This window comes from Symphalangus syndactylus, chromosome 8, assembly GCF_028878055.3.
Source record: "Symphalangus syndactylus isolate Jambi chromosome 8, NHGRI_mSymSyn1-v2.1_pri, whole genome shotgun sequence".
NCBI classification, from domain to species: domain Eukaryota; kingdom Metazoa; phylum Chordata; class Mammalia; order Primates; family Hylobatidae; genus Symphalangus; species Symphalangus syndactylus.
In genome coordinates this window covers 67,153,567-67,175,123 of record NC_072430.2, presented here as the reverse complement: position 1 = coordinate 67,175,123, position 21,557 = coordinate 67,153,567, and the positions used below count along the sequence as shown (strand labels likewise).

The 21,557-nt window shown below is 44.8% G+C and overlaps 1 protein-coding gene across 4 annotated transcripts in view; it reads right to left on the bottom strand.

Moving 5' to 3' along the window:
- Nucleotides 1-13,276, bottom strand: part of SOS2 (SOS Ras/Rho guanine nucleotide exchange factor 2) — a 116,423-nt gene extending 103,147 nt beyond the window's left edge. Inside the window, exon 1 of one of the 4 annotated variants that reach the window (XM_055289432.2) lies at nt 13,117-13,276. Coding sequence is in view for 2 of the 4 variants with exons in the window: in XM_055289431.2 (XP_055145406.1) it covers nt 12,544-12,630 (87 nt within the window). In the remaining 2 variants the exon portion in view is untranslated. Of the gene's footprint in view, nt 1-12,543 lie in introns of all 4 variants that reach the window. The other 3 variants (XM_055289431.2, XM_055289430.2, XM_063644574.1) reach the window with 3 other exon arrangements.
- Nucleotides 13,277-21,557: the final 8,281 nt, after the last annotated feature.

Sequence of the window (21,557 nt, the reverse complement as noted above, 5' to 3'; positions counted from 1 at the left end):
AGGAGAATCATTTGAACCCGGGAGGCGGAGGTTGCAGTGAGTCAGAATTGCACCACTGCTCTCCAGCCTGCCAACAGAGTGAGATTTCGTCTCAAAAAAAAAAAAAGTTAAGCATCCACATACTATCCGATCCAACCACTCTTTGGTAATTACCAGCAATTTCCATTCCTTCTATTGAAACACATGTTCATACAAAGACTTGTACACAAATATACATAGCAGCTTTATTTGAAGAGCCAAGATCTGGAAAACTAAACGTATATAAATAAGTGAATGGATAAACAAGCCACAGTATATCTACACAATGGAATACACTACTGAGCAATAAAAAGGAATGAACTATCGATATATGCAACATAAATGAATCTAAAATAATCATGCTGAAAGAAGCCAGATTGAAAAAAAAGAGTATTTACTGTATGATTCTATTGGTATTAATATAAAACTCTAGAAAATGCAATTGATAATGACAGAAAACAGATTAGTGATGGCTTGGGATGTCTCCTGAGAGTGGGGAGAAATAGGAGGGAGAATTACAGTCAAGAGGAAATTTACGGGGCTGAAGGATATGTCTACTAGCTTTATTGGGGTGGTTTTACTACGTATATATAACTTATCACATTGTTGAAAACATCAAATTGTACATTGTAAATACATGCACTGTAAATACATACTTTATATCAATTACATCCCAATAAAGTTTTTAAAAATAATTCTAAAATATAATATTCTAAAGCAACATTTTTCTAATCAAAGTGTATAATCAAGAATTGAAACCACAGTTGTATACTCTAAACTCATTAAGATCAGGAACCACTTCTCGTTTGTTTTTTGGGGGGCAAGGGAGAGGTGTGGAGACTGAATCTTGCTCTGTCACCCAGGCTGGAGTACAGTGGTGTGATCACCACTCACTGTTTAGCCTCGAACTCTGGGCTCATGATCTTTCCACCTCAGCCTCCCTTGTGACTGGGACTACAGGTGGGCACTACCACACTAGCTCCCATTTCTTGTTTTTGGTCTCCTCCTCCTATTTCCCTACACCTGTATTCTTAGCATACAGGTAATCTAGTATGTCATTAAAAGAACAGACCCTGCATTGGGCCGGGTACGGTGGCTCACGCCTGTAATCCCAGCGCTTTGGAAGGCCAAGGCAGGCAGATCACGAGGTCAGGAGATCGAGACCATCCTGGCTAACATGGTGAAACCCCATCTTTACTAAAAATACAAAACAAAAAATTAGCTGGGAGTGGTGGCGGGCACCTGTAGTTCCAAGCTACTAAGGAGGCTGAGGAAGGAGAATGGTGTGAACCCAGGAGGCGGAGCTTGCAGTGAGCCAAGATAGCACCACTGCACTCCGGCCTGGGCAACAAAGCAAGACTCTGTCTCAAAAAAAAAAAAAGAACAGACCCTGCATAAAGAAAGCACTCAGTAAATACTTGTTAAATAGATTCACAGCAGCAAACAGATCTCTTGGCCTCACTGAAATTATCTGGGTACTGGAAAAAATTTTAAACTCCATAAAATTTGTTTTCGTTTCACTGGATATGTATCTGGAGACCTGGTTCTCATACAACATTATAAATGAAGGAATTCCCTCTCTTATGTTTCTCTATTCCTCCCACTGTCTACTAATACTTCTCAGAGTCTATGCTCTTAATTAGGTACTTTCAGCAGGCTTTCACAATGTTAAGTTTATTTAAAATGCAAATAAGTACAGGCCAAGAAGCTATTTCTACTTAATATTAGGTGAGAGCTTACCACAATATAATCAAATACGTAAAAAAGATTAGCTGAAGCAAAAATTTTTGTCAACAAAGTTTTCTTTGAATGGCATATGACCTAGAAGCACCTTCCCATAAAGGCAGGCCATCTGCCTGTAAATCCAAGACAGTACAGGCTAGATAAATGGTTCCCAACTTGTTCCAGTGGCAGATCATTTGGAAATCAGTGTTCTTTGCAGAACATGAAATTTTAAGACTCATATTCTATCACAGCAGGGACAATGCTAGTAATGACTTTAAAACTTAAAATCAAACTACAGGAACATGTTTGTAAGAAAAAAATCAAAAAGTATTAAAAGCCATTTTCCCTTTAAAACCTCCATTACCACTCGTTCACTTATTCTACAATCTTTCACTACTCACTAGCAAGTATATTGCAGCAGACAACAAATATTTTTTCTCTAATTTATGGAAGAAAAATAAAATTGAAAAAAATTGCTTTTTTTCCCCCGTGAACTGGGAAAAGATCACTAATAAATTTGTTTCATTCACTTATGCTTAATAAGTCCCTGAGCCAAACACCCACGTCTGTCAGGATACTTTCTAAACAGCCATACGTACTTTTTCCTAAAGAAGATCTGCCTGACAAGGTGCCTGCACACAGTGAGTAAAGCAGGGTCTCCTTTTACACCTCTCTTTTCACAGTTGCCCTCTCATTTTACTAAGAAAGGCAGATCTCTCACTTATCTTGAAATTCTCTAGAGTATACGTGTTGCTCTGAAGTGCGATAAATGAATCCTAGGACACTAAACAAAGAGACAATTACAAATATTTTCATTTAAGTATCTTGCCTCTTCCATCCTCTAGCCTACTGTCGAAAAATACATCCTCCTGAGGGGACAAGCCCATGAAAATAAAAAGAAAGCATCTTTAAGATTTTTTAAAAATTAGCCAAGTGTGGTGGCATGTGCCTGCAGTCCTAGCTACTCAGGAGGCTGAAATGGGAGGATCGCTTGAGCCTGGGAGGTTGAAGCTGCAGTGAGCCAATGATCATGCCACTGTACTCCAGCCTGGGTGACAGAATGAGACTTTAATAATAATAATAATAATAATTCAGTTCAAAAGACAAGTTTTAAAGCTTTACGGTTGTGGGGAAAATCTTTTTAAATTCAATATGTAGACTTTTTTGTTGTTGTAAAGAAGCATAAATAAGTGGGATTAAAGACTTAAATCTAAAAATATTATATTAGAATTATGTAGGGGAAATATAATGAAAAAAGTTCACAGAGAAAAAAAGGACAATGTAAAATTTCCAACTTTTAAAGACACACTTTTCATGTGTATTTTTAAAAGATGATGGTGGATATCAAATTATTTTGGTATTTAAATTCCATTCAGCATATTTAAAAGACTGATGGAACTGTTTTTCCTTAAAACATCAGTATTTATAACACATATGAAATTATACATCTACTGCAACTATTTAAATGTAAAATGAAAATTTCTAGATGTCAGCATAAAAATGTGCAAGTTTTTCAAAATTCTTTTGGGGGTACACAGCAAAAAAAGTTAAAAAAAACTCCTAATTTAGGAGAAAGAATCAAGTAGATTCAGTGATGAATAGATGTTAGTCTGGCATAAGAAAGAGGGGAAGAATGATGATTAGGTTTCTGGCTTGAGGACTGGATATATCATTTATATTGGAGATACGGGTTTATGGGAAAAAATACTGTGAACACTGATGTGGGACTGTTTGGGAAGCAGGAGGATGTAGCAGTTTTAGATAGGCTGTAAGAGAAAATCTCTCCAAGAAAATGATGTTTGACTATAAAAACCTAAAGGAGGTAAAAGGGCCAGCCACATGATTATCTGAGAGAAGGCTGTTTCAGGTAGAAAATTCATCAAGTACAAATGTCCTAAGACTAAAACATGTCTATGTTATAGAAACAAGAAAGCCAGTATGGGGCAGAAGCAGAACAAACAAGGGACAATATTACAGAGGTCAGAGAGGTAAAAGCAGGAGGTGGGGCAGCCCTAGACTGCAGAGGGCCTAGTAAACCTTTGGGAGGACTTTTTTGACTTTTATTCTGAGAAGCACTGAGAGGGTTTTGAATAAAGGAGTGAAATGATCTCACTTATCTCTTTGTTTTGGGGGGGAAAAAAACTAAATAGGGCAAGAGTAGATGAGCAGAGACTAGTTGAAAAGATACTTCAATATTCCAGGAGACTGGTGATGACAACTTGGTTCCAGGTGGTAAAAGTCAAAAAGTATAAAACGGTAACTAAACATAGTTATAGTCTGAAGTAGAGCTAAAAGGATGTGCTGACAAATTAGATGTGTGGTATAAAAAAAGACAATATTCAAGAATAACTTAAGATTTTTAGTCTGAGCAACCGGAAGGATGGAGTAGCCATTTATTGATATGTGAACCACTACAAAAGGAACAAGTCTGCGGGGAAAGAAAACGACTCAGTGTTGGTTGAGATGCCTATGTGGAAATATCAAGTAAAAAGTTGGCCAGGCGTAGTGCTTCACGCCTGTAACTCAAACACTTTGGAGGCTGAGGCAGGAGGAATGCTTGGGCCCAGGAGCTGGAGACCAGTTTATGCAACATAGTAAGACCCTGTCTCTACAAAAAGTTTTTTAAAAATTGGGCCTGGGCATGGTGGCTCATCCCTGTAATCCCAGTACTTTGGGAGGCCAGGGTGGGTGGATGACGAGGTCAAGAGATTGAGACCATCCTGGCCAACATGGTGAAACCCCGTCTCTACTAAAAATACAAAAAAATTAGTTGGCTGTGGTGGCGCACGCCTGTAGTCCCAGCTACTCGGGAGGCTGAGGCAGGAGAATCGCTTGAACCTGAGAGATGGAGGTTGCAGTGAGCTGAGATTGCACCACTACACTCCGGCCTGGCAAAAAAGTGAGACTCCATCAAAAACAAACAAAAAATTAGCTGGGTGTGGTGGCACACAGCTGTAGTCCCAGCTATATGGGGGCAGCAGGGGGGTGAGGTGGGAGAATCACTTGAGCCCAGGAGGTTAAGGCTGTAGTGAGCTGTGATCTTGCCACTGCACTCCATCCTGGGTGACAGTGAGACCCTGTCTCAAAAAAAGAGTTGAACATCCATGTTTAAGAAAGAGGTCTGAACCAGAAATGTAAATTTGGTAATTATCAGATTTAGATTATATGTGAAGCAATGAGGCAGGATGACATCTCCAAGGGAGTATGTGTAAATAGAAATAGAAGTCTAAAAAATGGCCAGGCACAGCGGCTCACGCCTGTAATCCCAACACTTGGGAGGCTGAGGCGGGCAGATCACAAGGTCAGGAGTTCGAGGCCAGCCTGGCCAACATGGTGAAACCCCGTTTCTACTAAAAATACAAAAAAATATATTAACCAGACGTGGTGGTGCGCGCCTGTAATCCCAGCTACTCGGGAGGCTGAGGCAGGAGAATTGCTTGAGCCTGGGAGGCAGAGGTTGCATTGAGCCAAGATCGCACCACTGCACTCCAGCCTGGGTGACGAAGCAAGACTCCGTCTTGGAAAAAAAAAAAAAAAAATATATATATATATACACACACACACACGCGCGCGCGCGTGCGCACGCACACACACACACACACACACATATATATAAATGGACTCTGGGGAGGTCAGAAGGATGTGGTCAGGAAGATGAGGAGGAATCAAGGAAAGGGGAACTAGAAGGAACATTCAGAGAAAAAAAAAACCCTGAAAGCTTGGCTTTTTCTGGAAGCCAAATGAAGAAAGGATTTCAAAAAGAGAAAGAGATCAACTGTCAAATGCTGCTAAATAGGTCAATTAAGAAAGAACTATAATATACTTTGTATGTAAGAAGTAGTTTTTGGCAGGCAGGTGGCTCACTCCTGTAATCCCAGAACTTTGGGAGGCCAAGGCTAGAGGATCACTTGAGTCCAGGAATTTGAGACCAGCCGGGGGACATACCAAGACCTTGTTTCCACAAAAAAATAAAAAAATTAGCTGGGTGTAGTGGCACATGCCTGTAGTCCCAGCTACTCAGGAGGCTATAGTGGAAGGATCATTTGGGCCCAGGAGTTGGAGCCTGCAGTGAGCTATGATCATGCCACTGTACTCCAGCCTGTGTAGCAGAGCAAAACTCTGTCAAAAAAAAAAAAAAAAAAAAAAGAGAGAGAGAGAGAGAAATAGTGTTTGAGTTTACAAAATGACCTAATGAAGAAGAAAACTGGAGTACAGAAAACTTTACTTAGAAGAGCTAATACTACTCCTTATATCTAGATCTTGGTATTATTTTCATCTTTTTGCTTCACTTCTACATGTTAAAATTGAAGTGTGTAATACTTTATCCATTTGAAAAAACTTTGTACTAGCATATATTTTTATGTAAAAGAAGAAAATAACTTTTTATGGACATGGGGTCTTGCTAAGTTGGCCAGGTTGGTCTTGAACTCCTGGCCTCAAGCAATCCTCCCATCTCAGCCTCCCAAAGTATAGGCATGAGCTACTCCACCTGGCCCATGGAAGAAAATAATTTTTGGTTGTTAATTTTTAACATGAGATAATGCTAAATCCACCAGTTACATTAAAATTCCTTTTGATTCAAATATGCAGGATATAATCAAACTACTGTTCCCTTGAAAGAGAGTCCATGGTTAATATAAAAGACATATACTTCATTTATGTCATGTGGTAACACAGGTAATGCTTTGAATACTCAGCATAAAACACTTTAATGGAATATTATTGCTCCAAATATACCATACCAAAATTAAACCGAAAATAGAAGGCTACTTAATCATGGCTGACAGGGAGCCAAGTACAGCAAGTTAAAGTACATTCCTACCGCTCATCTAGTTCTGGCTGAACTCTTCGGGTCAGTTTGGGTCATTATTAGTTTGGAATAATTCCAAATGACTCCCTCGAGTTCTACTGTTATATTCAGTGGCTTTAGGAATTCCAGAACAGGCCTCATGTCACAAAAATCACAGGATCTCTTATTAGTTTTTGGCTTTGAATTGAAGTAATCTTTTCAAAAAGCAATTCTGATCAAGTTATTCTAATTACTTTGCTATGTAAATGAGAACCCAACAGGACTTCCTATTCTCAAGCAGAGACCTTAACTCAGTGTACCTACAGTCTATCATACTAGCTTCATCTACTTATTCTTCTTGTTTTTTAAAATAAGTCATTAAATTCAGAATCTGAGACCTATTTAAAACAAACAAACAAAGAAACAAATAATGTTCTTACTTTCCCTTCAGCCTCAAATCCTTTCCCCCCTGCTTTTTTTGTTTTTTGGTTAATTCTACTGATCTTTCAGATAACTGTTTACTTCCTTATTGTCTGTCTCTCTGCCACAGCCATTTAGAACACAAGCTTTATGACAGCAGGGGCTTTGCTACATCTTCCCTATCAAGAACAGTGTCTGCAGCCAGGCGAGGTAGCTCACACCTGTAATCCAGCATTTTTGGAGGCCAAGGTGGGAGGATCGCTTGAGCCCAGGAGTTCAAGACCAGCCTGGGGACAGTAATATTACTATATTTGAATATATCATCCAGAAAGAAGCACAAATGTTGCTTGCTCAAAGTCTTCTTTGACTCTCATGTATCAATGACACCCATTATATTTTCTCAGATCACCCTGTACTTTTCTTGTGGGCCTCAGGAAAGATCCAGTCCTATCTTCTAAAACAAACTTCCAAGAGACATTTGTACAAACGCAGAAACACTAGGGTCTCAGTAGAATTTCACAAAACCATTTTTAAGTCAAAGCCCCTACCGTTCTTTTTCCTTGCCCTAGACTGCTATTAATTAACCCAGACATTCTCTCACACCTCTTGCCTTTTAGATATCTAAGAGCAAATTGTCACGGGGTGGGGAGGTCGATATTTAACCTGAATCTAATTGGACTCAGTAACAAAGTAATTCAACCAATTCTTTCTAGCTTTCTGTGACATTTATAACTACAGCTGGCAAGAAAACAGCCATATTCTTCTCTATAGCTAGCCTGGTGAAAAACACCTTACAGAAAAGACATCTACAAAATAAATATCAGGGACTGTAAAATCTGATAAAATGATTTTGAGGCATATTTCCCATATGAAGAATGCTGATTTATCTCAACATACAATCAAATAACACATGCATATAGTACCAGGGCATTTCAAAGACACAGGTAATAAACTGCATTTACAAATATACACCATGCTCTTTTTTCCCCAAGTAACAACGATCTTGGGGAGCAGTGGTGAAGGCGATTATGTTCTAGGCTCTTTTAGGGAAGATACATAATTTAGCAGTAATGTTAACAATCCATGCATTATCCATTAGTAGTGTCATTTCACTCTGCTTTGTAGCTATGTTTTTAAATGCTCTAGGTGAGGTTCTCTTTTAAAAGTTAAAGAACAAGCAAAAAGCTAAAGAACACATTTCTATTTCCAAAATTATTTTTCCATAAATCTATTTGTCTATCTCTGTGTTTCTTTTTCTTTCTTTCTTCTTCTTTTTTTTTTTTTTTGAGACAGAGTCTTGCTCTGTCACCCAGGCTGGAGTGCAGTGGTGCGATCTTGGCCCACTGTAACCTCTGTCTCCCAGGTTCAAGTGATTCTCTGCCTCAGCCTCCCGAGTAGCTGGGATCACAGGCATGCACCACCACACGGCTAATTTTTTTTTTTTTTGAGACAGAGTCTCACTCTGTCGCCCAGGCTGGAGTGCAGTGACGCGATCTCGGCTCACTGCAAGCTCCGCCTCCTGGGTTCATGCCATTCTCCTGCCTCAGCCTCCCGAGTAGCTGGGACTACAGGTGCCCGCCACCATGTCCTGCTAATTTTTTTTTTTTTTTTTTTTTGGTATTTTTAGTAGAGACGGAGTTTCACTGTGTTAGCCAGCATGGTCTCGATCTCCTGACCTCAGGTGATCCGCCCACCTTGGCCTCCCAAATGGGATTACAGGCATGAGCCACTGCGCCCAGACCATCTCTGTGTTTCTATGTAATGCAATGAATACTTGAGTTTGGTTTTTTAAAGATCCCTTGCATTTTCAATGTTGACAATGGTGACTTTGTCACATACATACCCATATATATATATATATATATATATACACACACACACATGGATCTATATATGGGTATATATGGATATATACATGGATATAGATATAGATATCCAGTTTTCATAAAAAGTAGCCAAAAATGGAAAATAAGCAAAAGAGAATACTGGGTGTGTTTCAGTACAGTGCTATGCTTGAATCTTTTATTAATTTCTACTGACTGAGCTATTTTACACATCTATAAGATTAAGTTACAGCTTTTCGGCAGATAGAGATGAAAGTAATTTTTTTTTTTTTTTTTTTTTGAGATGGAGTCTCGCTCTGTCGCCCAGGATGGAGTGCAGTGGTGCAATCTCAGCTCACTGCAACCTCCACCTAGCAGGTTCAAGTGATTCTCCTGCCTCAGCCTCCTGAGTAGCTGGGATTACAGGCACACACCACCACGCCCAGCTAATTTTTGGTATTTTTTAGTAGAGACGGGGTTTCACCATGTTGGCCAGGCTGATCACGAACTCCTAACCTCAGGTGATCCACCAGCCTCAGCCACCGCTTCCCAGAGTGCTGGATTACAGGCGTGAGCCACCACGCCCACTGAGATGCTAGTAATTTTTAGCCAGAGGAAAAGATAACCCAAAGCCTACTCTTTTATGTTTCTTGTAGGATATTAACTAATTCTGTATGTAACCCAACAGTCTTAATATTCCCTTATTAAATTGCCTAAAAATACCTCCTCAAATTTTCATATTAAGTGACTTTAACATCTTACTAGTTCCCTCATTAAGTAATGGGCTGAATCAAAATCATTGATACATGTTCATTTACATTTGTATGGAAGTGATGACTTTATCTTTCTGAAAATTACATTCTAATAGTTTTGGAGGTTCCACCAAGATGTCCAAGTGGACTAAACTGACAGAGCCAAGTAAGCTACATTGCTGCTTTCACAGACACACAAATATCCCTTACTGAACTCTGAGCTCAGAACCTGTCATTTACATAAACCAAAACCTCAAATTTTAGAATTTTTGGTTTAGATGGTATACACCTTTGGAGGGGACTTTATTTTAACTTTGTATTCTTAGGATCCCACATCATGCCAAGTACCTAAAATGTGTTCAACAATGGTTAAGTGAATTAATAAAGCTAGAATACACCACATGTACAATGGTAACACCAATTGAAGGAGAGAGATATTCCAATCAAATCCTAGTTGTCTTTGTAACTATCTGGTCAGCTAGAGGAAGGATGCCAAGTTCTAGATGCTCTGAATGTGAAGACAGAGACTCCCCCAAAATGGTAGAAATTCTCATTTTACAAAGGCAAGGTGGCCGACACATACCAGAATTTAAAACTTCCTGCAAAGAAAGAGTGAACCTTCAGCTCCCTAAGAGCTACAGCTCTTAGCAGGCACTACAGACCTACAAGTTGCAATGTCCTAAATACCACAAAAGTGGACATAATCTTAATTACTTTTACCAAAATTTTTCCAAAAATATAAAAAAATTTTCCATACGAATGTACTTCAATTCTATCATAACAGTAAGTTAATAGAAAATGTTTTCTGAATTCACCTCAAAAGACCGAATTTTCTTAGATGTATTTATTTCGTAAAGAACATACTAGAACTGTGGAATATAACATAGTATCTACAAGGCACCTGAGTTCCAGGAAAACAAGCACAATGTATAAATGAAAAGTAATAGCACCAAAGCAATGGACTAGGATTGGATGCTAATCTTGGCTTTGTCTCCAGCCTAACTTGAAAAAAAAAAAAAAGAAAAAAAAAGAAAAAGGCCGGGCGCGGTGGCTCACGCTTGTAATCCCAGCACTTTGGGAGGCCAAGGCGGGCGGATCACGATGTCAGGAGATCGAGACCACGGTGAAACCCTGTCTCTACTAAAAATACAAAAAAAAATTAGCCGGGCGTGGTGGCGGGCGCCTGTAGTCCCAGCTACTCGGAGAGGCTGAGGCAGGAGAATGGCGTGAACCCGGGAGGCGGAGCTTGCAGTGAGCCGAGATTGCGCCACTGCACTCCAGCCTGGGTGACGAAGCGAGACTCCGTCTCAAAAAAAAATAAAAAAATAAATAAAAAAAAAAAGAAAGAAAAAAAATCTGGGTCTGGTGCGAGGTGGCTCATGCCTGTAATCCCAACAGTTTGGAAGGCAGAGGTGGGCGGACTGCTTGAGGCCAGAAGTTCAAGACCAGCCTGGGCAACATAGCATAACCCTGTCTCTATTTGAAGAAAAAGAAAACATAAATCTGTTTCTGGACATAAAGGATTATTAGAACCAAAGCTACCTATTGAACAAGTTATGCAACACACACTCAAATACTGTTTGCTACCAGAAAGTTATAAATGAGTATATACCTGCGTCATATTGCCAACAATATAGGCCTACCTGATAATTGCACTAACACTTGCCTGTGGTCAAAGGGCTAATTACTATCTAGGCATTTCCCCCTTTGCTTTTAATTCAGGCCAGAGTTCATTATCACCACTCAGCACACTTTTCATTTCTTTCCCTCTCCTTACAGAATTGGGCTGCACATGGAAGTAAGGTCAACTTAATACTTTAGCACTTGGTATACCAATGGAATAACTGTCTAGCTGCCACTAGTCATTTCTGCCAGGTTCTTTAAAAAGATACGACATGGTGTTTGCCCTGAGGAAAGCAATACTTCCTTGTAAGAATTATGAAAATAATGGAAAATCTGCAACTCTCATCGCATGAGGAAAATGTCTTTAACTTTAAAATACACTACTTCCTTTCATTTATAGAAATTTAATGTCTGAGGATATATTTTCCAAGTATACTTTTAAATTAATCTTTATTTTTTCCTTATTATTTTAGAATGTATTCTTGGTTATTTTGCACAAAAGGCAGAAGAGATTAAGTCTGCATTAATGGCAAAGAAAGCTCCTGCTCAGCAGGCATGACAGCTGATCACGCACCTATTCATAGTCTTTAAATGTCTTGATCTTACAAAAGGATTTATTATAAAAATGATCGTTATGATTACTACCTAAATTCACAGAGGAAGACCGCCACCATCTACAGGAAAGATGCACCCTAGCAATGCACCCAAACGTGAAAGACTGATTTGCAGGAGTTGCCCCTTTTTTGTTCCTTAAAATGATTTCAAGTCCTAAATCGCAATTTGGTCATGAAGACACAAATTTTCTAAGGATAATCTCTTGTAAACAGGTACGACACCGTTTGCAGGAAGTGGGAAGGCGCTTTAAATTTACCTTGAGAACTGTAAAATGAATAAGAATATTATGACTCACTGACATTTCACATATGTGAAACATCCATATTACAAAAAACCATTGCCTCATAAGTGGATACCCTTGACAAGCAAACCGCCTAGGGGGAACACTCCCAAAGAACTTAATTAAAAGTAATTACCCGGCCTGAAAATGTGCTTTTGTTTTAGAAACTGTCTAAATACCAGCGGGACTTTCTCTTGCCCGATTCCAGCCTGAGGACAACAAATTGGTCAACGGCGGAAGTTGCCTGACGAAATGACTGCAACATGAAATCCAGTTTTATGATCATAACAAAACCTTCCTTCCGGGACCAGGCAAAAAAAAAAAAACTTGAGAAACGTCCTTCAGAATGCAACAGGCAATTGTGAGCCCCCCATCGCCAGCCAACAAGAAACAGCTCGGCCCCGGGGACTCGAGCCCTGTGGGAAGGACGAGTTGCTCCCCGTTAGAAGCTCGGGGGGCCACGGGCCACCCGCCGGCCACCCCGGCCCTAGCACTGACCTTCCGCAGGGCCGAGACCAACAGTCCCCGCCATTTCGGACTGTTCTCCTCGCTGAAGAACTCGTAAGGCTGCGGCGCCGGCTGCATGGCCCCGGCGACAGCGCCTCCGCATCGGGGGCAGCCCGCGGGCCGGGCCGGTGGCCTGACAGGCAGGGCGCGGGCCGCCTCGCCTCGCCGGCGGCCGCCGCCTCCCGCCCGGGCCGAGGATACGGCCGAGGCGGCTCGGAGGCGGCGCCGGCGGGCGGGCGGAGACCCCGGGGTCGGCTTCCTCCGCCGAGGCGGCCTTCGCCTCCCGCAGCGCCCGCAGACGAAGCGCGGCGACCCGCGAGCCCGGGCGACCCCCGGCGGCGACCTCCTTTCCCGGCGGCGCTGGCCCGCTTCTGGGGCGGCTCCTCCTCCTTTGTCTGGGTTCGCAGCCCGGCAGGGGTACAGCTGGCCCAGCCCCGCCCCGACTCCCGCTACGGCCGCGGCGGGCGGTGAGCAGCGGCGGCGGCGGCGGCTGCTCGTCTCCTCATCGCCTCCTCCCCGCCCTCCCAGCCGACAGCGCCGCCCGGCCCGGCCCACTCGAGTCACCTCCACAGAGCTCTGGTGACCGACCCGGAGTGCGCGTCGGGCGAGCGAGCCTCGCTATGGCGCGCACAGCGCTGGCCGCCCCTGCTGCCTCTTTAGCAGCCACGCAGAGTGCCTTGGGGTCGCCGCCGAGCCCTGGGTCCCAGCAGCCGAGGCTCGGCCCGCCCCCTCGGCCCGGCGCTCATTATCCCGAGTAGCCCGAGAGGCCTAACACGGAGCATGCGCGCCGCGGAGCAGGCAGAGGCGCCAGCCCGGCGCGGGGGTGCGGGGCCTGGGGCCTCTGGGGAGTCCGCCTTTCCCGAGACTCTGCGGGGGGCCGCTCCAGACTCTCCAGTTTGACTGCTTTTTACCCATATGCTCCCTTCTCTCGACCTGCTTAAGACAGTCCGGATTCGGTGCCACTCTTGTGGCGCCTGGAGCCCCAGGACTACCGTCGTGGGAGGCTGTATAGGGACGTGGAGAGAAAGGGGCATTCGGGCTGGACAGGATATTTAACGTATTTGTGCTCTACGCGGCTTGTTTTCATGAGTACTGTGTTTATACAAAGTATGTACTATATATAGTATATCGTTAGGAGATATAGTAACTATTTCTTAGGGTGATGGTGTGGAGACCGAGAGATGAGGCGTGGAAAGCCCTTAGCCTGGTGGTAGGGTCAGAAGGGGCAGATGACAGTGACGTTGATCAAGCTTGAATTGAAACGTCCTTCACTTGCACGGGCCCCTGTGCTTTCAGAAAATCATATCGTTTTTACAAAACTTTCAAAAGATATTTTCGAATTGTTTTCTTAATCGTGTCATCCAAATTGCGTAGGCTTCAGGTCCTACAAAACCTGGATTGGCGTCTAGGACACACTCCTTAGCAACCCGGAAAAGATCCTGACAAGCTTTTCAATTCAAAGAGGCATAGGCTCTGGTAACTTTATCATTACCACAAATTTCATCCCACTAAAGAGGCTGAGCACATTACTTTTAACAGGTTGTAAAGGAGATATTTTACTCCCTGTCCCTAGCCACCAGCAGTGAGAAAGGGAAAAGACGAACAGGGTACAAAAAATAAGTCAGTACTACAATTCAGTTCCGGCATCAGTAGCTGAGCAATTATTCTCCCCAAAACATGCACCACTTTCTCATTTGGGCAAAATCAGAATGGCAGGGTTGGAAAATAAGATTATTTTTCTTTCTTTTTTTTTTTTGAGACGGAGTCTTTCTCTGTCTCCCAGGCTGGAGTGCAGTGGCGCGATCTCGGCTCACTGCAGGCTCCGCCCCCCGGGGTTCACGCCATTCTCCTGCCTCAGCCTCCCGAGTAGCTGGGACTATAGGCGCCCGCCACCTCGCCCGGCTAATTTTTTTGTATTTTTAGTAGAGACGGGGTTTCACCGTGTTAGCCAGGATGGTCTCGACCTCCTGACGTCGTGATCCGCCTGCCTCGGCCTCCCAAAGTGCTGGGATTACAGGCGTGAGCCACCGCGCCCGGCAAGATTATTTTTCTAATCCACTAAAGTATCCACTAAATCAAGAACATCCTCTAATAAATGGCCATATCCATTCACATGTACTTGGGACAAAACGTGGGATGGTAAAATGCTTGTATTTCTCCCATTAATATTTCAGTCTGTGAGAGCAAAGACTTTGGCTTATATAGAGGGTCCTTACTTTTCTCTCCTGTTCCCAGACTCCAGCTATAAACTACTGTGCTATCAAACTACTAGACCATGTATGTTCTCTTCACTCATAGGAGAGTAAACTTGTTAGAAATCTCATTCTTGGCCAGGAATATCAGGAGGCTTTTCTGGGCCAAGTCAGGCCTGAAGACATATTTTGTTTAGCTAAGGCTGTATTTAAATTTAATTGTTAACATTTTTAAATCAAGAGGCTTCATATAAAAATGTGTATTTTCAGCTTCTCTTGACAAAGATCTGGCAACACTGGGACCTACTGCATTCGTGCAAGAGAGTAATCAGCAGGCACCGGGTAGTGGCTGCCCTCTTTATAAAAGTATGCCATCCATTTCCAGTTGGCTATACTTCCCACCTGGCACTCTTCACCCTTTTATGTAACTTGCCTAGTCTCTACAGGCATCTGAGTTGTGATCTCTGGGCTGAGCAAACAGAAATGTGATCCACGTGCATGTGGAGGATAGTCCAAGAATGACAGCAGTAAAAAGTTTCCCATTCAGGGCCGGGCGAGGTGGCACACACCTGTAATTCCAGCACTTTGGGAGGCCGAGGCAGGCGGATCACCTGAGGTCGGGAGTTTGAGACCAGCCTGACCAACATGGAAAAACCCCCTCTCTACTAAAAATACAAAACTAGCTGGGCAAGGTGGTGCATGCCTGTAATTCTTAGCTACACGGGAGGCTGAGTCAGGAGAATAGTTTGAACCCGGGAGGTGGAGGTTGTGGTGAGCTGAGATCATGCCATTGCACTCTAGCTGGGCAACAAGAGCAAGACTCCGTCTCAAAAAAAAAAAGTTTCCCATTCAGACAAATGGGGTATCTAGAAAAAATGTTGGATCCATACCCTATACAATACACTAGTACAAACTCCAGATATGTCAAAGACTTAAATGTAAACAATAAAACTATACAATGATTCATTTATAACCTCAGAACAGAAAAAGACACTTTTACTATGACACAAGATCTAAAAGACTGATAAATTCAATTTTTATAAATGTATGAGCCGGGCATGGAGGTACATGCCTGTAATCCCAATAACTCCAGTGGCCGAGGTAGAAGCATATCTTGAGGCCAGGAGTTGGAGACCAGCCTGGGCAACACAGTGAGACCCTGTCTCTTAAAAAAAAGGAGGCCGAGGCGGGCGGATCACGAGGTCAGGAGATCAAGACCACGGTGAAACCCCGTCTCTACTAAAAATACAAAAATTAGCCGGGCGTGGTGGCGGGCGCCTGTAGTCCCAGCTACTTGGAGAGGCTGAGGCAGAAGAATGGCGTGAACCCGGGAGGCGGAGCTTGCAGTGAGCCGAAATTGCGCCACTGCACTCCAGCCTGGGCGACAGAGCGAGACTCCGTCTCCAAAAAAAAAAAAAAATCACCAGATAAGCCAAAAGGAAAATGACAAACTGGAAAAAATAGCTGCAACTCATTTTTGCGGGTTTTTTATTTGAGATGGGGTCTCACTCTAGCTCAGGCTGGATTGCAGTGGCATGATCTTGGGTCACTGCAACCTCCGCCTCCTGGGCTCAAGTGATCCTCCCACTTCAGCCTCCCAAGTAGCTGGAATCATAGGCACGTGTCACCACACCCAGCTAATCTTTTGTATTTTTGGTAGAGACAGGGTCTCACCATGTTGCCCAAGCTGGTGCAATTCATTTTTGTAGTTAATTTCAGTAAAATATAAAAGAGCTCCTACAAATTAAAAGACTAAAATTCAATAAGAAAAACAAAGAGGCCAGGCACAGTGGCTCAACACCTGTAATCCCAGCACTTTGGGAGGCAGAGGCAGGAGGATCCCTTGAGCCCGGGAATTGAAGACCAGCCTGGGCAACATAATGAGACCCCATCTCTATAAAAAAACACTTTTTAAAAAATTTAAAACAAAAAAAGAAAAAAGAAGACATACAAATGGCAAATGGGATATGACAAGGTGCTCAACATCATTGATCATTAGAGAAATGCAGATCAAAACTACAATAAGATATCATCTCACCCCAGTTAAAATGCCTATATCCAAAAGACAGGTAATAATGAATGCTGTTGAGGATGTGGAGAAAAAGATAATCCTCTTTTGGGGGTTATACTGTTATCATTTTTCACCTACTAGAATAGCACAGATGAAAAAGTTTGATTACACACTATGATGGTGAAGATATGAGGAAACAAGCATTCTAATATATTGTAAGTGTATTAGGACTGTAAATTGTTTCAACTTCTGTCAAGGGGAACTAGATAATATCAAAGTTTCTCTTTGACCTAGCAAATTCTAGGAATATGTCCTGTAGATATACTTGCTCTTATATGAAGTCACTTAGAGACAAGGTTATTCATTGCAGTGTTGTTTATTATACCAGAAGTAAAACAAAACAAAAAACGCCCTAGAAATAAACAGTTTAAATAATCATCAGTAGGAATAGGGGACTAGTTCAATAAATAATAGTAAATCCATACAGTGGAACCTATAAAGTTATTTTAAAATAACCAGGCCTCTGTGGAACATTATCTAAGATATGCTGCAAAATGAAAAGTGCAGGATGTATAGTACTGCAAGTATGGTTCCTCATATATATATATATATATATAAAGAATGCAGTATTTTATTATGTAAGCATTTGACTCAAATAATTTCTCTGCATTTACTGTATTGGTCTGTTCTCACACTGCCAATAAAGACATACCCAAGACTGGGTAATTTATAAAGGAAAGAGGTTTAAACAACTCACAATTCCAGAGGGCTGGGGAGGCCTCAGGAAACTCTACAATCATGGTGGAAGGCGAAGCAAACATGTCCTTCTTCACATAGCAGCAGCAAGGAGAAGTGCTGAGCAAAAGTGGGAAAAGGCCCTTATAAAACCATCAGATTTTGTGAGAACTCACTCTCATGAGAACTGCAGCATGGGAGTTATCGCCCCCATGATTCAATCACATCCTACTGGGTCCCTCCCATGACACGTGGGGATTATAGGAACTACAATTCAAGATGAGATTTCGGTGGGGACACAGCCAAACCATATCAGCAAGGCTACAAAGATTTTTCTTGCCACAGGGATGAAAACTGGATGGCTGGAGATGAAAGGGAGATTTTTCACCATGTACCTTTTTGTGACTTTTGTTGTTGTTATGAGGGTCTTGCTATGTTGCCTAGGCTGGTCTAAAAACACCTGGGCTCAAGAGAGCTTCCTTCCTTGGCCTACCAAAGTAGTAAGATTATAGGTGTCAGCTGACTTTGTCTAGACCCCTTATTGTGACTTTTGAATTTGCAACCACATGAAAATGGTACTTATCAAAACACTAATTAAGAGGTATTTTTAATGAAAAATTTCCAGTCTAACTATAAACATTTGCTTCAAGTGTTAAAAAATAAAAAATTAGGCTGGGCATGGTGGCTCACGCCTGTAATCCCAGCACTTGGGAGGCTGAGGTGGGCAGATCACCTGAGGTCAGGAGTTTGAGACCAGCCTGGCCAAAATGGTGAAACCCCATCTCTACTAAAAATACAAAAATTAGCCAGGAATAGTGGTGGGTGCCTGTAATCCCAGCTACTCGGGAGGCTGAGGCAGGAGAATCGCTTGAACCTGGGAGGTGGAGGAGGTTGCAGTGAGCCGAGATCGCACCACTGCACTCCAGCCTGGGCAAAAAAGGGAGACTCCATCTCAAAAAAATAAAAATAAAATAAAACAAAAAAATGCAAGTATTAAACACTGATACTATAAGAGGGAGGGCATATGTAAACATAACAAAAAGCTTAATCACAAATTTGTATTGAAATATGCTGTCTGGGAAGTGAGGAGCGCCTCTGCCCGGCCACCCACCGTCTGGGAAGTGAGGAGCGCCTCTGCCCGGCCACCCACCGTCTGGGAAGTGAGGAGCGCCTCTGCCCGGCCACCCACCGTCTGGGAAGTGAGGAGCGCCTCTGCCCGGCCACCCACCGTCTGGGAAGTGAGGAGCGCCTCTGCCCGGCCGCCCCGTCTGGGAAGTGAGGAGCGCCTCTGCCCGGCCACCCATCGTCTGGGAAGTGAGGAGCGCCTCTGCCCGGCCACCCATCGTCTGGGAAGTGAGGAGCACCTCTGCCCGGCCACCCCGTCTGGGAAGTGAGGAGCGCCTCTGCCCGGCCACCCCGTCTGGGAAGTGAGGAGCGCCTCTGCCCGGCCTCCCATCGTCTGGGAGGTGAGGAGCGCCTCTGCCCGGCCGCCCCGTCCGGGAGGAAGTGAGGAGCGCCTCTGCCCGGCCGCCCCGTCCGGGGGGAAGTGAGGAGCGCCTCTGCCCGGCCGCCCCGTCCGGGGGGAAGTGAGGAGCGCCTCTGCCCGGCCGCCCCGTCCGGGGGGAAGTGAGGAGCGCCTCTGCCCGGCCGCCCGTCTGGGAAGTGAGGAGCGCCTCTGCCCGGCCGCCCCGTCCGGGAAGAAATGAGGAGTGCCTCTGCTCGGGCGCCCCATCCGGGAAGAAGTGAGGAGCGCCTCTGCCCGGCCACCCATCATCTGGGAAGTGAGGAGCGCCTCTGCCCGGCCACCCACTGTCCGGGAAGTGAGGAGCGCCTCTGCCCGGCCGCCCCGTCCGGGAAGAAGCGAGGAGCGCCTCTGCCCGGCCGCCCCGTCCGGGAAGAAGCGAGGAGCGCCTCTGCCCGGCCGCCCCGTCCGGGAAGAAGCGAGGAGCGCCTCTGCCCGGCCGCCCCGTCCGGGAAGAAGCGAGGAGCGCCTCTGCCCGGCCGCCCCGTCCGGGAAGAAGCGAGGAGCGCCTCTGCCCGGCCGCCCCGTCGGGAAGAAGCGAGGAGCGCCTCTGCCCGGCCGCCCACCGTTTGGGAAGTGAGGAGCGCCTCTGCCCGGCCACCCACCATCTGGGAAGTGAGGAGCGCCTCTGCCCGGCCACCCACCGTCTGGGAAGTGAGGAGCGCCTCTGCCCGGCCACCCACCGTCTGGGAAGTGAGGAGCGCCTCTGCCCGGCCACCCACCGTCTGGGAAGTGAGGAGCGCCTCTGCCCGGCCACCCACCGTCTGGGAAGTGAGGAGCGCCTCTGCCCGGCCACCCACCGTCTGGGAAGTGAGGAGCGCCTCTGCCCGGCCACCCACCGTCTGGGAAGTGAGGAGCGCCTCTGCCCGGCCACCCACCGTCTGGGAAGTGAGGAGCGCCTCTGCCCGGCCACCCACCGTCTGGGAAGTGAGGAGCGCCTCTGCCCGGCCACCCATCGTCTGGGAGGTGAGGAGCGCCTCTGCCCGGCCACCCATCGTCTGGGAGGTGAGGAGCGCCTCTGCCCGGCCGCCCATCGTCTGGGAGGTGAGGAGCGCCTCTGCCCGGCCACCCATCGTCTGGGAAGTGGGGAGTGCCTCTGCCCGACCACCCATCGTCTGGGAAGTGAGGAGCGCCTCTGCCCGGCCACCTATCGTCTGGGAAGAAGTGAGGAGCGTCTCTGCCTGGCCGCCCCGTCTGGGAAGTGAGGAGCCCCTCTGCCCGGCCGCCCCGTGTCTGGGTAGAAGTGAGGAGCTCCTCTGCCTGGCCGCTCCGTCTGGGAGGTCTACCACGGAGGCCAGAAGCAATGTGGGGGCTGGACGTGGTGGCTCACGCCTGTGGTCCCGGCACTCTGGGGGGCGAGGCGGGTTGATCACTTCGGGCTAGGAGTTCGAGACCAGTCTGGCCAACTTGGCGAAACATGAAGAATACAACAGACAAACCAACCAACCAACTCAATGACAACAAAACAGGTCTACCCTGGAGTCATACTCTAATTTTTTCTATTTTCCTCCCTTTCTGATCCTTTATCCCACTTTCTTTTTCTTCCTCTTCCTTCTCCCTCTTCTTTGTCAAATAGAGGATTGAGTTATTATCACTGATCCATATAAAGTCCCTCTCTCATTTATTTTAACTCCCACCCCCATTTCTATTCCCCGACTTCCCATATGCAACCTTCCTAATATGTTTGATCGCATCTTTTTGTTTGTATGTATTTTTAGAAAATGTGTATTGTTTTTGTACGCAAAAAAAATTAATATAAAAAAATAAATAAATAAAATAAATAAAATTAAAAAAAAATAAAAAAATAAAAAAAAAAGAAATATGCTAATTATCATGTTAATGATTTTTTTTTTTTTTTTTTGGGACAGAGTCCCACTCTGTCACCCAGGCTGGAGTGCAGTGGTGTGATCTTGGCTCACTGCAACCTCTGCTTCCCAGGTTCAAGTGATTCTCCTGCCTCAGCCTCTGAGTAGCTGGGATTACAGGCACACACCACCAAGCCCGGCTAATTTTTTTGTATTTTTAGTAGAGACAGGGTTTAGCCATGTTGGCCAGGCTGGTCTCGAACTCCTGACCTCAGGTGATCCCCCTTCAGCCCCCCAAAGTGCTGGGATTATAGGCGAGAGCCACTGCGCCCAGCCAATAATTTGGCAGATTATAATTTTGCTTCCCTTTTTAAATTAATTTTTTTTTTTTTAAGAGACAGGGTCCCGCTCTGTCACCCAGGCTGGAGTGTGGTGGCGTGATCATACTAGCTCCCTGCAGCCTTGAACTCCTAGGCTCAAGGGGTACTGCTGCCTCAGCCTCCCAGGTAGCTAGGACTACAGGTATGCACCACCAAGCCCAGCTAATTTATTTTGTAATTTGTAATTTTTTTTTTAAGAGATGGGGGTCTTGCTCTGTTGCCCAGGCTGGTCTTGAACTCCTGGTCTTAAAGCAATCCTTCTGCTTCGGCCTTCCAATGTACTGGGACTACAGGCATGAACCACTGCACCTGGCCTTTACCTTTTTTTAAATTTAGAAAGGATTTGGGGAGAATGTGAAT